The sequence below is a fragment of the Myxocyprinus asiaticus genome, chromosome 38, assembly GCF_019703515.2.
Source record: "Myxocyprinus asiaticus isolate MX2 ecotype Aquarium Trade chromosome 38, UBuf_Myxa_2, whole genome shotgun sequence".
Classification (NCBI taxonomy): domain Eukaryota; kingdom Metazoa; phylum Chordata; class Actinopteri; order Cypriniformes; family Catostomidae; genus Myxocyprinus; species Myxocyprinus asiaticus.
The window spans coordinates 5,899,831-5,918,738 of record NC_059381.1 but is presented as its reverse complement, the minus strand read 5'-3'; the positions used below and the strand labels follow the sequence as shown (position 1 = coordinate 5,918,738).

General features: G+C 39.3%; 1 protein-coding gene across 1 annotated transcript; it reads right to left on the bottom strand.

Moving 5' to 3' along the window:
- Positions 1 to 107: 107 nt before the first annotated feature.
- Positions 108 to 11,567, bottom strand: LOC127428741 (protein phosphatase 1 regulatory subunit 26-like). Its single transcript, XM_051677323.1, has 4 exons — positions 11,455 to 11,567; positions 5,484 to 9,011; positions 1,814 to 1,931; positions 108 to 295 (listed from the first exon to the last, which is right to left on the bottom strand). Exons 2-4 carry the CDS (start codon positions 8,942 to 8,944, stop codon positions 287 to 289), a joined length of 3,588 nt encoding a protein of 1,195 aa, XP_051533283.1. The 5' UTR covers positions 8,945 to 9,011; positions 11,455 to 11,567; the 3' UTR covers positions 108 to 286.
- Positions 11,568 to 18,908: the final 7,341 nt, after the last annotated feature.

The window sequence follows — 18,908 nt, the reverse complement described above, 5'->3', positions numbered from 1 at the left end:
TTGCCAGTCAAAACCACTCAAATACACAACTAAATGAACTACATAGACCACAACAAGACGAGTTCAAATTCATGAAAACTTTATTGAATGAACAGTTTCCACACTAAACAATTCAAATTATGACTGTCATAAAATAAGAAATTTCAATTTGTCTAAAACCATTATAAAACAATAACTAAATAACTCATAATGTTTTGCAGCTTTTCTTATTTTTAAATTAATTAAATCATATTACAATATTCTTTTGAACATAAGAACTTCCTTTTCAGAAAAGCTTCCAGTGGCTTCAGTTCATCTGTAATGAAACAAAACATTTCCTGTTACAACAGTTTGAAAAGTAGCCTCAAAAATATTTGGACACTTAAAATGTCTGAATATCATAGTATTAGATAAATATTAAACCCAGTGCCAAACCCATGCAATTACTTATTACCAACTGTTCCCAGGGTGATTTTTAGTGGACGTATAAAGTCAGTTCCCATTAATGGGATTAATGGACTCAAAAATAAAAATTCTCTCGTCATTAACTCATCCTCAAGTCATCCCAGATGTGTATGACTTTATTTCTTCTGCAGAACACAAATGAAGATTTTTAGAAGAATATCTCAGCTCTGTAGGTCCATACAATGCAAGTGAATGATGGCCAGAGCTTCGAAGGTCCAAAAAGCACATAAAGGGAGCATAAAAGTAATCCATAAGACTCCAGTGGATTAATCCATGTCTTCAGAAGCAATATGATAGATGTGGGTGAGAAACAGATCAATATTGAAGTTCTCTTTAAACAATACATTCTCCTCCTTGCCTAGTAGGTGGCAATATGCACAAAGAATGTGAATGCCAAAAACAAAAGAAGAATGTAAAAGTGAAAGTGGAGATTTATAGTAAAAAAAAGGTGCTTCAGAAGATATTAATTTAACCACTGGAGTCTTATGGATTACTTTTATGCAACCTTAATGTTAGAGCTTCAAAGTTCTGGCCACCATTCACTTGCCTTGTATGGAACTACAGAGCTGAGATATTTTTCTAAAAATCTTTGTTTGCATTTAGCAGAAGGAAGAATGTCATACACATCTGGGATGGCATGAGGGTGAGTAAATGATGAGAGAATTTTCATTTTTAGGTGAACAATCCCTTTAAGTTCACACTTCACACAGGTTCATAACATTAACTATGGACATGTTACACTAACATTTGAATACCAGAAATAAGATTTGTCTTAATTTTGAACAGTATATCTATTGGTTAATCTTTTAAAACCTATCGTCTTTAAAATGTATGCAACTTGATTCATATTTTGATTTCTAATGCAGTGATATTAAGATTTGTAAGTGTGGCTTAAATGTCCAAATATGTTTTGTAGCTACTGTACCTCCATACATTGAATTTTTCCCCCATGTCATGCTGATTTACCCAGCATAGAACACCTAGAAACTAATCAGTTCTTCACAGCTTCAGTCTGTTTATATGAACCACGTGAACTGACTTTTTTCCCCCAGCAAGCATGCATTAATAAAAATGAGCATAAGGCTGGTCAATTTGTGAATTACCTGTGAGCATGGAGACAGGTTAATTTACCTAGGTAAACTGACCACAAACTGTAGCTTTCTTTTGACAGTTATGCTGCCCTACAGCGCGCGCACACACACACACACACACACACACACACACACACACACAAAGAGACTCTGAAATACTTTCTCAAGCTTCTTAGCTTATTGGCACAGAACCAAAAACTACTACAAGAAGGAATGTATTCCCTTATATGTACTGTGCAAGTAAGCCTATTCATTTGGAATATAGTCTTTGAATGTACCTGTAGCTGTTGTTGAATTTGGAGGCATCTTGCTTGAAATTTCAGACACCTTTCCTCTGTATCCAGGGCGATATATGGACTTAGTAAAAACCCTGGATCTACAGATGTGGACAAATTCCTGGATCAAAAAATACAAAAAACATTATGTGCACACACACAATCTAAGTCCATGCACCAGAGAGCAAATAAGTATGTAAACCCTTAATTAATAAGAGATCATAAACGATGTATAATAATTATATTAGATTTAGAAAGTATAGCATGTCTTATAAGTTAAGCATGCCACAATAAGAACACAAATCCATGAGCTGCAATAAGAGAATCAATAATGCCCCAAAACAAACACTGTAGATGGGTATAACCAGTACAATACTTCACATGGATGCAAAAACGCAACATAATCTGACATAAGACAATATAAGTACTCTATAATGAATATTTTATAGCAATATTTTTTATACTGAAGCATGTGTTGAGTGTTTTAATGACTCTAAAAAAGTAAAAAATGTGAATATTTAGCAAGACAGACCTATTAACAAAATCGTATTTAGTCTTTGTTGATACAGTCAGTTAAACATTACACAGTTTTAGAGTATTTTTCTTTTTAAAATGAAAGGGAGCTAGATTTATAGATAATGATACAACCACCACACCCTTCCGTTTTTGAGACATCTATGCTAAAAGAAGCTCATTTTAAGATACAGATTACAAACATTCACACTTCAATGCACTTTATGCATTCACACACACACACACACACACACACACACACACATATGGAAGACTCATTCAGCCTGGTGTCTCAAAGTCCATTTTTATTATTCATCTTAAGACATACAGTTTGAGTTTCTTTTCTCTGTGCAGAGCAGGGGACAAAAAATCCTTTGTTTCTTTTTTGCAAAATATTTATGAAAACTGGCAATGCCCAGCATAGTCAGCATGAGTCTTTACGTTCTTCTCTTCTATAAACAAAAATAAATAACATTCTTTTCACATCAGAAAAAAACTACATATGATAAACAACAGAAACACAGACTAAAAAAACAGGTGCAGAGAGAGAGAGAGAGAGAGAGAGAGAGAGAGAGAGGGTGTGACCTATGAATAATGGGTACTGTAAAGTATGTAAATATCTGCTGACCTTTGAGACAACAAGAGAGTTCTGTCCTTTTAATCTCGCAGTCTGATATAAATCTCTCAAAATAAGCAAGTTCACATGCACGTTCTCACACCGATTATGCTTAATAAGCCGATAACATGTGTGGTCATGTAAACGCATTAAATGGCTTTCCTTTATCGGTGTTAGGTCATAAACAGCGTAAAAATTACCCCGATTTCCTGTTGCATTTACCGGCATTCTTACTGGCTTATTTAATGTATGCATGCCTCTTCACGGTTTGACTTCAGAGAATAACTCGATTATTTCAAATGCCATGCAAACGCAGGTTTCTTGCTTTGTCCGATTTTTTTAAATAAGCTGATTTTTAGGATCTATCAGCGTATTGGTGTGCATGTAAACTGGCTCATTATCTCAAAGTCCAGTGGTAAAAAAAAAAAACCTGGTTATATAAGAATATTAAGAAAAGGGAACATCAGAGAAATATGTTGCATGGTGAGCAAATATTGGATTGCTGAGAGTAAGTTAGTGATTGAAAGGTTACAAACAGCAAGGATACCGATAATTGTTGCGTGACTGTGTTTTTCTGTAAAAATATTTCATTTTATACCAAATAAATGGCTTTTATTTTTCTTACATATTCTATATAAATAAGTAAACTCGACAGGTCTTATTGATGTAACACAAGCAAAATGAATTTCTGGATAAATCGGAAGTAAAATCCTTCTTAGGTAATGCGAAACATTGAATTAAACACAAAAAATTGTTTAAGAATGGTTTTAAGAGCAATTTACACAGAAATTTGTTCGTCTTCCATTTATTGAACGAGGCCCTTTATATCTTAGACATCCACTTCTGCACTAATATTTTCCACATATTAAATGCTTCAGGACAGATTTTATGTTACCGAGAGGTGACTCAGACCGCCCTCTCAGAGGTCAAGATAATGTGCTATTCTGGATGGAGGCTGAATCACCCAGCTGGAACACACTGCAAACAATTCTGACAAGAATGTTTCGGTTCATGACATGAAAACTGTTGAATACAAGAATAACTACTTTCAGTTCCTGATAACAGACGAGTATACATTGGTGCACACAAAAACAATTTCATTCTCTTGGGTTTTACATTCTGCAGTCCTTCAAACAGTTTAGTTGTTTAAGATACAATTTGAGTGTTTTTATTTAGCTTTTCATCATGTTTCTGCAAAAATGTCCCTACTGCATGTGGTGAATATGCGATCCCAGGAAACTACAAATGTAAACTCACCGACAATATTGTCATCTTTTCACCTTTAGGCTAGTTAATCATTGCAGTCCAGAATAAGACAATATCAAAACAATATGCATCTAAAAAAGTTGTAAAGCAAACTTTATAAATTTGAAAAGCAGAAATGTTGCAGCTGCTGCAGAGAAAATACAATAATAAAAACAAAGTTTTAATCTTTCTTTGTGACATCATGTCCGCTCTTAAATATATTTATAAAATGTACAAACATACAAAAAAGAATGTGGCACGCTCAAAGAGTTCTATGTAACGATCTCTCGAAACCTAAACACAATACAGAAAGATAGAACCTCTGAAATGTGAGATGTGACGCCGCAGGTCTATTGCAGTCCATCAGGCTAACGCTAAAAGAGTAAAACACAACTAACACTTAAAGAAATGTTCTGAGTTCAATACAAGTTAAGCACAATCAACAGCATTTATGGCATAATGTTGATTACCACAAAAATTAATTTCAGCTCATGTTTATTAAAAAAAAAAAAAGAAGAAGCAAAAATCATAGTTACAGTAAGACAGTTGGAAGTGAGTGTGGTCAGTCCATAGACATAAAAATACATACCGTAACAAAAGTATAGCCACAAGATATAAACATTGTACGTGCAAACATTATTGTAGTGTGATAAAATCACTTACTAGCCTTATTTGTGTACGGTTATCTCCAAAATTACAACTTTGTTGTCATGACAACGTAACGTCTATAAACCGTGTAATCCCAGTACGTGATTTTATGACACTAAAATAATGTAGAACAAAGATTTAATCACACTTAAATCATGTTAACAGGTATAATGTTTGTGTCTTGTGGCTATACTCTTGAAACAATGTGTATTTCAATGTTTATGGACTGGTTCCAATCAATTCCATTGTAAGTGCCTTATTGTAACAACCATTTTTACTTTTTTCAAAAAAATGAGGAACGAGCCAAATTTTTTTGTGGTAATCAACATTATGCCACAAATGCTGTCAATTGCTGTATATTGTACCTGCAACCTTGCTTTAAAGCCGAAGGAGCATTTTTACTACAGAGGATACTGAGCTTGAAGCATGAATGGGAATATTGCAAATACCTGCTGACTGCAGATATGGATCCATAATTTTGCTCCACCCAAAGGCTAAATCAATAAGGAAAGTCTCAATCAGATAATGAAGTCTTTTGTATCTCAGATGGATGGAACAAGAGCATGGACACATACTGGGCTTTTGGCGACTACAGTTCCCTCAACTGATACAGTATGTGTCTGTGTTTGGAGAGAATGAGTATTTACTCACTGATTGGGAAGCTGCTTCCTCCTGCCTTTTACCTTCTGACCTTTACTTTCCTTATCTGATTCTACATCTGTCTCATCAACACATTTCTGTTCCTCATCTTCTTGCTCCTCTCTTGCCTGGACTTTCTCTTCTTTGCTATCACTTCCTCCCTCCCTGTGTCTTTCTTCTAAACTTGTTTTGGACTCACTAGTCTCAGTTTGTTTGACCTGCAGGGGGTTTGACTTTTGCACTGTCTGGTCCCGCTCTACCTGGGTTTCACTACTGCCCAGGATGGGCTGCAGTACAGGTGAGGGCTGGCACAAGTGAGAGACAGATGGGGACAAGTGTGGTTTATCAGATAGGTATCTGTCCCTTTTTTCCGTCTTCATGTGATTATGTAGGTTAAGCCCCTCTGTCCTGCTCCTAGGGGTCGAGAGGTCACCTGTGGCAACCCCAGGATTCTCTGTTGGGAAGTTCATGGGAGGTTTCGTTTTGGAGGCTGGTGAGGGACAAATAGAGCTGATGACGTCCTTCAAAGGTGTCCTAGGAGCTAATCTACTCTGATGGCTGAAGGCAAGTTCCTTACAGTCTGTTGAGGAACATTCCTTAACTTCGCTCATACTGCTGTTGACGGGCCTCATCAGGAACAGGTTCTGGTGTTGGGGCATTCCTGAGCCGACAGAGGGCGTTGGGAAGAAGGTGGATATGATGGTATCACTTGCTGGAGTGGCCTTATTGGAAAATACATCTTTTCCTTCCTGGGAGGGGGTGCTATTTTTGGGATCTCTTGTGGTTGAGATCTCAAATTTTTGACTTACAGTCCTCCTGAAACCCATTATGCAAGAGCTGCCTGGTGTGAGAACTGGTCCCTTATCGAATTCAGCAGGTGAGTCCATTTGTCTTTGAGCAACCATGGATTCCTGTTCCCAACACTCTTCATCATTCCGTAGTCTACCAGAAGCTTCTGTTGAAGCAGACAGAAGTGTTTCGACTGGAATCTGTTGATGTTCTGATTTAACACCAAACTCTGCAGTTGAGGTCAAGGATTCTCCTACATCCTCTTCTTGTTTGATGCTTGCAGCTGTAGGTGCGACCACTTTGGCTCTCTGAGCCAAAAACCTTCGGATTTCTTGCTCAATGCTGTCGTCACTGTCCACAGAACTGTCTTCATCTGGAACGTCATCTGCACGTGGATTGGAAGAGGGTAAGTCACAATCTGGGGTACTTGCATTGAGAATTCCACCATTTCCTGTGACTCTGTCTGTGCGTGTGAGGCTTTCTTGGACTTCTGATTTGCTCTTAACTGTTTTGCTTTTGAAACCCTTGTCTTTAGCTTGAACGTTCAGTGTTTCTTTGCCACCTTTTAAAACGCATGATTTAACAGCCTTAGCAGGTGGGATGCTTTTCTTTTCTTTGGAAGGTTTATGTTTCGTATCCAAAGACGATGTCTCTAAAGTTCTGACACCTTTTCTTGCGTTTATGTCCCTCACTTTCTTTTTCACCTTTTTCTTTGTCTTAAGCAGGTCTTTAATTGCAGCATCCAGATCCTCGTCGCTGTCCAATGAGCTGCTTTTGTCACTGCTGTCATTTCTCTCTGAGCCAATTAAAGTCCTTGAAGAATTAGTTGGGCTGGACGAACTGTACCTCGAACCTTTGCCTTTGGGTATGGAAACATCTGTAATCTTACGAGAAGGAGAGGTCTGTTTTGGCTTGTTATTTTTCCCGCCAGTTAGACAGCTTGAATGTGATGTCATGGTAGAATGCTCAGCGGATGAAATTTGAGATCTGGTGGCGTCACTATGGACCAGAAGTTTCCCAGATGGCTCCTCTTTAACGTTACAAACCATGTCGCCATCTCTGAAAAGTTTACTTTGCTCCTCTTTGAATTTACGTTTCCTTGACAAGGAGAGCCTTGCGACTTTATTTGGCTGGGTTTCCTTCATCTTTTTCTTTGGCTCTTTACCTGCCATAGGATCTCCTAAACCTGGTGAAGGTGCGGCGGTTGTCGTTGGTGGCTCTTTATTCATCTTTGCTTTCAGCTCCAAAAATTTCCTTATCTCCTGTTCGATTCCGTCCTCACTGTCAACAGAGCTGTCTTCACTTTTATCATCAGATGGTGCAATAGGCAGGAAAGTTGGAGTCTGAAGCAAATTTCTGTTAGTGATGCTTAAGTTGGAATCAAACTCCTCGGGCATGACTGTCTTTGAGATGTCTAAAATGGCTTCTGCACACATCAGCTCAGCAGTATTAACCTTCAAACTGGTGCTGATCTGATGTTCCGTGTGGGTTTGCTTGAGGTTCATAGGGGACACTGTAAACCCTCTAACTTTGGAGTTCTGGGAGGAACACTTGTTTAAAAAGTGGCTTACGGCCAGTGGTGTAGGGTGATCAGACTTCTTGGCTGTCACTTTTTTCTTGTTCTTCTTGGACATTGTTTTGAGTGGTTGAATGCTTGTGTGTTCAGGAGAAACAATGTCTGGTTTGCTACATTGTGCAGGCACAAGTTGGGCAGGTTTAAGAGGACTTTTCTTTTTCTTCTGCTGGTGTTTTTCTTCCTGGAAGCAACAGATGGCTTTCTCAATACCTTCTTCGCTGCTGGAATCAGAGTCGTCATTTTTTTGCGAGGATCTCAAGGCATCTTTTCCACCTGCCTGTTTATCTTTCTTCTCCTGCTGGAATCTCTGAATCTCCTCTTCGATTCCATCGTCGCTGCTTGAATCGAGCCATTCCTCCTCTTCCTTTATGACAAGACGAGATGGAGATCTGTCCATTTCAGAAGACGAGGAAGATCCTTTTTTACCTCTGGATGGAGGAGGAATTTTCATGGGCAACACTTTACTAGTGTCTGTTTTCTTAAAGGGATTTTCTTTGCTTAGCTTTTTCTTTTTGACTTTCTTCTTTAAGGGTAGCACACCAGTTGAAGCTTTCTGGATATGATTGCTAGCAGTTAGCACCTTGCCGCTACTGGAATGTGTATGCTGTTTGGCAGCGTCTGGCACACTTGGTTCCCTCCGCTGAAGTTTGGGCGCTGGGGATGGACTTGTCACAGGATCCCCTTTGCGCTTATGGTCCACTTTCTCCTTCAAGTACTCCTGGATCGCCTCCTCAATGCCCCTGTCCACAGAGTCGTCACTATCTGAATCTTCTCCAGTATCAGACCCGGCATTCCATAGTTTAGTTTCTGTACCTTGTCGCCGGGATATCACTGACATGTCCATGACTCGCATTTGACTCTTGAAGCCAGTCTCATGGCTGGAGTGAGCAGCCTTTTCGGTCTGCACGTTATCGCTCATGTCCGAAGACTGGGTGCTGTGGAGGCTCTCTATGATCATCTGGATCTTTTGTGGGAAGGGGGTGCCGCTAGCAGAGGCGAGGTCGCTGTCAGAGGCACTGTCATTGAAAAACAAAGGCAGGCTGCAGCTTTTACTGGATCTCCATTCTGCGTGAATAGCCAACACCGGAGGAACCGTCTTCAGGAACATTCTAGAAGGTCTGAATGGAAGGGATGTAGGTGCATGGAGAAGCTCCACCAGTTATCTTGTTCACATTCTAAAACAGAGATAACAGAATTATTAATTTTAACCAAGTGAATTACATTTACTTCTAAAAACATGCAATGTCTAAAACTATAACAGTGGACTTATACTTGCTCACAAAACTTTTATACTCATCCTACCACAAAACATTTGCCAATTTATTACTAGCAACATGTTTTATATTCATCAAAAATATATTTACATTTTTCATTCTTGACAAAAAAACAAAACAAAAACAAACAAACAAAATACTACAAATAATTCACTACATTTTTCATTTGCAATAATAGCAAAAAATGATACAGCTACAATGAAACTCCATGAAAACTAAGAATCAATACGCACTCTTTTGTTGGAAAACGACTGAATATGATGAAAATTATTACTGTTGTGCTTGATGCTTCTCTTGTTATTCTGGCAATTTTTTTGACAAAACCTCATCCATGTGAGCCATCATCTGGTCCAAAACTCCCTCATGCTGGCTTTAATTATTGCTGAGCCCTGTATTACATTCAAACTTATGTTATGTTCCATGTGTTAGGCTGGTAAATATAACATCAGCTATTGTTTATGCATGTATGAAATTGTACATTTTCCAATTCAGTCTATGTCATGTTAGTAATTTTGCACATTTTTGGACATAGAAATAAGACATTTTATTACTTTTTCACTCTAAATTGTTTTAGTAATGTGTTGGGTCACCACTTATGTCCAATGTAAAATATGGGTGCAGAAATAAAACCAGTAGAGAATCACTATGATATTACTATCACTATCGTGACACGAACAGAATTGATAACAGGTATTACACTTCTATTACATAAACACATAGAAACATCTAAAAGAGATTTTTTCTTTTGCAAAAGACTCTTTTGTAAAAATCAACATCACTCAAAAAACCTTATTGTAGGGGGCCTGGGTAGCTCAGCGAGTATTGACGCTGACTACCACCTCTGGAGTCGCGAGTTCGAATCCAGTGTGTGCCGAGTGACTCCAGCCAGGTCTCCTAAGCAACCAAATTGGCTCGGTTGCTAGGGAGGGTAGAGTCACATGGGGTAACCTCCTCGTGGTCATGATTAAGTGGTTCTCGCTCTCAATGGGGCGCGTGGTAAGTTGTGCATGGATCGTGGAGAGTAGCATGAGCCTCCACATGCAATGAGTCTCCAGGGTGTCATGAACAACGAGCCATGTGATAAGATGCGCGGACTGACTGTCTCAGAAGCGGCAACTGAGACTTGTCCTCTACCACCCGGACTGAGGTGAGTAACGGCACCACAGAGGACCTAGTAAGTAGTGGGAATTGGGCATTCCAAAACTGGGGAGAAAGGGGGATTATGAATAAATAAATAAACCTTAATATAAGGCATGGAAGGTCTGATATATATATATAAAATGTTTGCCGCTGCACCAACAGGTTATTTAATATCATATCTTTTGAAAATGTTAACATTTAGTCTAGCACAAGTCCACATATTTTAAAAACTATATGGCAAGTCCTCTAATTAGCAACATGTGCATCCGCGTGCACAGTAGGAACAAGCGTTTCAGTGACGTACAGTGCGATGCTTTACAACCGCCAATACCTTTTTGTTATGAATATATAAACATTGGCTACAAAAATCCTTGCAGGTTGTCAATCTTTGCTAATCGCAAGTGCATATAATTAATTTCTACAAACGAAAATAACATGACACTTTCTGCACAACTATGATAACAGTAACATTTTGGTGCATTTCTTAAATATGTTGCATTATATTTTAAGTGTGCATGTACATGCTACGATGCCCGACCAATAAAGTAGCCACGGCCCCCCTCCGCCGCCTTCAACAACTACACCCGACATCTCAACCGCTTCTATCCCCTCAAGACAATAAACGCTCTTAAAATGTTACAAAATAACTCCCTCCACTATATTGTCACAATGAAACTTTCGCCAAATCGATACATTGTATCTCATGTGCACCTTAGCAGAAACAACGTGTAGTGTTTTTGTGCTTTTGCAGCCCGTGTAGCCGTCAGACCTCCGCGCGGACCTGCCGTCTCACCGGGCTGTCCCTGTGCGCAGCTCGCGGCTCTGCCTGCACCAGCGGCCGGGGAGCAGAGCTAAGAGACTCCGCAGCGGAACCAGCCTCTTCCGCCTACCGGCCGGCTGGCTATCCACGCTCCTCCGGTCGTGTTTACACTCATTTAATATGAATAGAGGGTCAGTTATGGAAAAGTTGAGGGACTGGTGTTACATTTGGAACCTTAATAAAATAAACACTTAAAATGTGATAAAGAATGGGCTGGAGGACAAGGTTAAGTTCGCCGAGGATGCGGTGAGACGCTCCCGGGGCCTCTACACTTCTCTCGCCGGTTCGTTTCTTTCAGAAACCCTCTTTGTGTTGTGTCTCTCTAAAGAAAAACATCACAGAACTAAAAGCCGTGAATATGTAAGATAAAGTGATAAAGCTCACCTTATGACCGATGAACAGCCGGTGCTTTGATTTTGAAGTGTGTAAAAGATCCTTTTGTATTTCTTCACAGTTGTTAGTGTTCACATACGGGGTCGCGCTCGCAGCAGTCTCGTGCAGGGGCGTAGCAGTCATTTAAAAAGTGGGGAGGGGGGACACCGCTGTCAGTAGGTGGCTCTCACAGACCCAACACTTACAGTGCAGTATTAATATATTAAAGTATATATTAATATATGTATTATTTACTTGTAATATTTGTAGTATTTTAAAGATTCAAGTATTGCAAAATAATTGCAAAATTAGCTGCAAAAATAAAGGGCATCTTGTGGAGCACTTGCTTCTGTTTCACACATGACAGTAACAGACTGAGCACAAGCTGGTCCTGAATAAATTATTTAATGAATTACAATAATGACAATTGTGCATGTGCACAATTTTATTTTTACTCTGTGCTTGTGAATTGCGGGAATTATATGTATCCAAGTGGCTCCAGTGTTTTGACTACGTTCACCAAAATTCGTTCAGATCAATTTAATGATTCAGTGACCATTTCTGGTGATGCCAAAAGGTGGTGACAAATGAGTGTCTTGTGTGAAATGAGTTAGTCACTGATCAAACGAAAATTTTAATCCTTTAAAAAAATCTGCTTAAATTGGCAAAAACAACCTATCAAACTATTACCTCACAAACATAATGTAAAAGTACAACTTAATGAAGACTCATGCGCTGATATAAACTCCACTTACAATATGTGCTTAAAAGAAGGATTGTCCTTTGTTTTTTTCTGTTGTGCATTTCACGTAATGCTGCCAATCAAGAATGATATGATGATAAATAACACTCATTTGTGTGTTACTCATCTCTAGATTATTCATTTAGATCAACATCAATGCTGATAAAAAAAACATGGATAATCAGAATCAGAATCAGAATGAGCTTTATTGCCAAGTATGCTTACACATACAAGGAATTTGTCTTGGTGACAGGAGCTTCCAGTACACAACAATACAAAAACAGCAACAAGACTTTTCAAAAATAATTAAAATTGAATACAAAATAGATAAATATTGAAAAGAAAAAAGTATATATAGAATACACAATAGACAATATATATATATATATATATATATATATATATATATATATATATATATATATATATATATATATACACACACATACATACACATATACATACATATACACATACACACACACACGCACATATATATGACTCAATGACCGCTGAGTAGAACTGTATCAGCAGCGCCTGTGGCAGGTTGAACTTTCTCAACTGGCGAAGGAAGTACAACCTCTGCTGGACCTTTTTCGCAATGGAGTCAATGTGGGTCTCCCACTTCAGGTCCTGTGAGACGGTAGTGCCCAGGAACCTGAATGACTCCACTGCTGCCACAGTGCTGTTTAGAATGGTGAGGGGGGACAGTGTTGGGGGGTTCCTCCTAAAGCCCACAGTAATTTCCACCGTTTTGAGTGTGTTCAGCTCAAGGCTGATTTGACTGCACCAGACAGCCAGCTGTTTAATCTCCCATCTGTATGCATACTCATCGTCATCTCGGATGAGGCCGATGACAGTGGTGTCGTCTGCAAACTTCAGGAGCATGACAGAGGGGTCCTTGGCGATGCAGTCATTGGTGTAGAGGGAGAAGAGTAATGGGGAGAGCACATATCCCTGGGGGGCACCAGTGCTGATTGTACAGGTGCTGGAAGTGAATTTTCCCTGTCTCACAAGCTGCTGCCTGTCTGTCAGAAAGCTGGTAATCCACTGACAGATAGACATGGGAACAGAGAGTTGGTGTAATTTAGTCCGGAGTATAGCTGGGATGATGGTGTTGAAAGCTGAACTGAAGTCCACAAAAAGGATCCTTGCATATGTCCCTGGTCTGTCGAGATGTTACAGGATATGATGTAATCCCATGTTGACTGCATCATCCACAGACTTGTTTGCTCAATAAGCAAATTGAAGGGGCTCTAGAAAGGGTCCAGTGATGTCCTTCAAGTGGGCCAACACCAGTCTCTCAAATGACTTCATGACCACAGACGACAGGGCGACAGGTCTGTAGTCATTAAGTCCTGTGATTTTTGGTTTCTTTGGGATGGGGATGATAGTGGAACGTTTGAAGCAGCATGGGACTTCACACTGCTCCAGTGATCTATTGAAGATCTGTGTGAAGATGGGGGCCAGCTGGTTAGCACAGGATCTAAGACATGCAGGTGAAACGCCATCTGGGCCCTGTGCTTTCCTTATCCTTTGTTTTCGAAAGCCTCGGCTCACATCATCTTCACAGATCTTAAGTGCAGGTTGAGTAGCAGGAGGGGGGAGGAGGGCGGTTGCAGGAGGTGTTGGTGTTTGTATGAAGTGAAGGTGAGAGTGGGTGTGGGGTGTGAGATTGGGCCTTTCAAATCTACAGTAGAACACATTCAGGTCGTGTGAGGTTTGCTTTGTTAAAATCCCCAAGAATAATAATAACTGAGTCCGGGTATTGTTGTTCTGTGTCTGTGATTTGATCAGCCAGCTGTTGCAGCGCGGCATTCAAACACTCGTTTGGCGCGATATACACACTCACCAGAACAAACTAGGAAAACTCCTGCGACGAGTAGAAAGGCTTACAGTTAATAAAGAACACTTCCAAACTAGGACAGCACATCTTCTTTAATGTTGTTACATCTGTACACCAACTTTCACTGATGTAAAAGCATGTTCCACCGCCTCTCGTTTTCCCCGTTAACTCCATGATGCGATCCGCTCTGAACAGCTGAAAGCCCAGCAGATGTAACGCGCTGTCCGGAATGGCTTCACTCAGCCAGGTTTCTGTGAAGCACAAGGCAGTAGATGTTGAAAAGTCCTTGTTTGTGCGGATGAGGAGATGTAGTTCGTCCATTTTGTTAGGGAGAGAGCGGAGATTCACTAGATGAATGCTCGGCAGTGCTGTTCGAAAGCCACGTTGTCGGAGCATGACCAGCGCACCTGCTCGTCTCCCTCGCCTGCGTCTCATAGCGCATTTAAACAACACAGCCGTGCCTCCGACTAAAATGTCAAACAAAATGTATGAATACTCAAAATCCGGGAAATGATTGATTGGTATATGCTGTCGAATGTTCAGCAGTTCGTCTCTGGTAAAACTGACTGGAAAAAGATTACTAAACACAGGACAAACAAACAAAAACAACAAAACAAAAATAAATGAGCATTGTTGAAAGTAACTTTGTAGAAATGAATGGAGCCGCATTGATTAGACTGTCTGACTGACGGCCTATTACGAAAGGGTTGTTTCGGCTCATGAAACTCACTTTTGATTGGCTGGATGGTCGCTCAATCAGCCCAAAGTAACAAAACGCAAAGAATACTGTATACAAATCCACCATTTGGACGCGGTATGGGTTTAGATTTGAAAAGTGCGGGGGACAAAAATCACCTTTTTAAAGAGTGCTGGGGACGTGTCCCTCATGTTCCTCGCGGCTGCTACGCCCTTGGTCTCTTTTGACCTCTGATTCAATAATACCCCACTTACCTTCAGATATCACTTTTAAAGACACACTTTTTCAAAATTAAAAAAATGCCTGTTTATTTCCAGGTTCAATAAAGATTTTGAATCCCAGATTTTCAATGTGGTCTTAGACTTCTGGACTTAAAATAAGTAAATCCTTATCCACAGGGGTTAAACAGGTTTAAATGTTTATAGAGGACTGTTTATGTGTGATATCACTGGATGATCAGTTAAATCATGATTGTAACATTATTTGCATTAAGATATCATCTAGATGTTGCACTAACAGCTTGGTTTTGCATCAAAGACTGTGGATTTTAGTACAGTTGTTATAGAGCAGGTTTTCCTCTATTTTCCTCAAACTAATCATTTACATTTGATCAAGGGCGTAGATTTGGCCTGAACATTGAGGCTTGCAGCATGCAACCCCCAGGGTTGTACTTGCTTGTTTTGATTGTTGGGGGTAGTCCATATTTGGTGAATCAATATGGAAGTAATCTCAAATCTGCAGAACATCTTCAGCATTTTCATTTCTCACACTGTCAGTCTGCCTTGAAAACCTCTTTCTACTCTATATTTCACACCTCACTTTGAACTTCACTCCAGAGAAGAATGAACTCTACTACACCCTTTGCCTACATTTAACTTTTTCTTTTACTCAAGATGCATCATACAAGACTTGAAAGACTAAAATGAAAATTCTCTCATCATTTACTCACCCTCATGCCATCCCTGATGTGTATGACTGTTTTTCTTTTAGAAGATTTTTAGATCAATATCTCAGCTCGGTAGGTCCATACAATGCAACTGAATGGTGACCAAAACTTTGAAGCTCCTAAAAGCACATAAATGCAGCATAAAAGTAATCCATACGATTCATGTATTCTGAAGCAATCTAATTGTTATTTGGTGAGAACAGACCACAATATAACTCCTTTTTAACTGTACTTTTTGCCATTGAAGTCTCTAGGCGCAATCATGATTTCAAGCTTGGCGCATGGGCAGAGCACTAGATGGCACTAGGAAGTGTAATCGATCTTGAATAATCATGATTGCCAAGGAGATAGATTTATTTTGAAAAAGGAGCATTTAGGAGAAAGTTGCATTTTGGGCTGTTTTCACCCCAAACTGATTGGATCACTACAGAAGACATGGATTAAACCACTGAAGTCATATGGGTTACGTTTATGCTGCCTTTATGTGATTTTGGAGCTTGAAAGTTTTGGACCCTATTCACTTGCATTGAATGGGCCTACAGAGCTGAAATATTCTTCTAAAACCTTTGTTTGTGTTCTGCTGAAGAAAGAAAGTCATACACAGCTGGAATGGCATGAGGGTGAGTAAGGGTGCTTTCACACTAGCACTTTTGGTGTGCACCCAGGGTCGAATGACGTCAAAGTTCAGTTAGTTTGGATAATGTGAACGCTGTTTTCTGAATTCGGGTGCGCACCCGTGAATTGTACCCGGGTCCACTTGAAAAGGTGGTCTGGGGTACGGTTCATGTGAACTCGAGTACGGTTCACTGCTGATATAAACGCAACCGTACTAAATCACGGAATGAACCGCTTGTGATGACGTATAATTTGCATCTTTGCAGGCTCGAGATCGTAATTATTATGGTATAATCACTGATATATAAATTGAACTGGATCGCTGTTGCAACGTTAAACTGCCAGCAGGAGGTGAAGCCACCGGAAGTGTTCTAGCGGCCATCTTGGAATGCCCAAACTCTCATAGAGCATCATTTACTGACAGGTGAAAACACCACCGTTTCACCATCTCTTACCTGCGGCTTTTCGCCCTCTAGATACAATCATGTTTAATGTTTAATTAGCTTGCTATGGATAATTTTCGAGGTTATGAGGGAAAAGATATAGGCGGATCGCGATGTCAGAGTATTCACCTGCCCCCGTGATCAGTACAGCACAACGATTACCAAAGGAAGCGGCAAAACTGTCCAAAAGTTGTGTAAGTAGGAAAAGATGTAATATCTGCTTTTAAGAGTGACAATACGCCCTTACCCCCGAAAGGGACTTTAAAAAAGTCAAGAAATTTCTAAATCGCCTTAAATACCAGGGATTTGGCATTCACGTTCTTCACATCTCTTGCAACGCATTCGCAGGCTCGTGGCAGACAAACGCTAATATTCATCACATTATTGCACATTCAATGCATCCGCGGGAGACAGACACAAGTGTTGTTGTGTGTATGTCAAGTTTTCGTGGTAAATCCAAAGAGACAAACTTTAATACTTCATTTAACACAGTGAAAACAGTACTTAACACAGTTGTTACCTAGTTACAGTGGTAAACAGCTGCCGCTTGGGTTTGGACCCAAATAATATGATGTGAACGCATACCAGCGCAGGCAGAGGGAGGGGGAAGAAATGAATCAAGTGTGAAAGCACCCTAAATGATGACAGAATTTTCATTTTTTGGTGAACTATTCCTTTAAAAATTAAAGGGTTAGTACACCTAAAATGAAAATTCTGTCATCATTTACTCTCTCTCATGTTGTGTCAAACCTATATGACTTTCTGTCATCCGTGGAACATACAATATGTAAAACAGAATGATAGTCTCCATAACCATACTTTTTACACTTTCATTGCATCATTTTTCCATTCAATGAAAGTGAATGGTGAGCTATTCCTTTAACGTCACATTGCACATTGCATTTCAGCATGGGTTCCTTGTTGCTTTTAAAATCTTATGTTTATTTACAAAAGCTCTACATAATTTATAACCATTCTATCAGAAACTAAGGAACCTAATTTTACATAGTTTACTGGGTTCATTAAAAAAAGATTGGTCAAAAACCCACAACAATTTTAATCACAATCAGTGATCCGGCTGTTTAAGTGGAAAAAGCCTCTATTATGGAATTTACATGGATAACCTATTGAAATACTGTATGTTTGCTCAGCAGAAGATTTCTTTCCATAATGACTCACAGATAGCCCATATACTGTATATAACCATACAGAAAGGGTGTAAAAATGAAAGCGGTAAGACTGATATTTCTCATTACTATGGTAATGCATAAGGTTTGGAGGTCACACTTTATATTAGGTGGCCTTAACTACTATGTACTAACATGAAATACATAAAAGTATTTACTGTGTAACTACATGTTGTTCTGCAAAATCCTCACATTTGCTGCTACTGAGGTTGAGGTGCGGGTAGGTTTAGGAGTAAGGGTGGGTTAGGATTAAGAGTTAGAGTTAGGTTTTGGGGTAAGGGTTGGGTTAGGGTTAGGGGTAAAGTTAACAGTGTAACTACAAATGTAATTACAATGCAACAACATGTTTGTACATATTAAGTACATTGTATCAAATGTCTAACTACATAATAGTTAAGGCCACCTAATATAAAGTGGGTCCGGTTTGGAAGTGCAATATGGTTTAATTGCATTAATGGTGTAGCAGTCTATAGGCACATGGTGGCACTGTTCACTAGTGTGAGAATTGAGGCAGATTGGCTGTTGTGTGAGACCTACAAAAGATGTTCTTCTTAGCTATCTTTTTTAATTTATCTTATAAACACCACTTGGTTATCTAATGCGATGACATTCATACATTTTAACTAAGACTTAAGAGCTCATATATTTGTTTGTTTATACCTGTGAGGATACTGTAGATATTTTTCACTGACATTTGACACGGACCAAGTGTCCCACAAGGACAGTAAAACCTGAAATCACTTACATAATAAACTTAGTAAACATAATAAATAATGTCTTAATTAAAATGTAAAAATTCAGAAAGGTTTATGTGAGAGTAAGGTTTAGGGTTAAGGAATAGTAAATATAATTTGCTCTGTATAAAAGCAATACAAGTCAATGGAAATTCCCCACTATGAAAAATAAATATGTGTCATTATGACATTGGGACTTTGTATGTGACTGTGTCATTGTGGAAAAAGTGATTTTGTATGCATGTGTGGGAGTAAG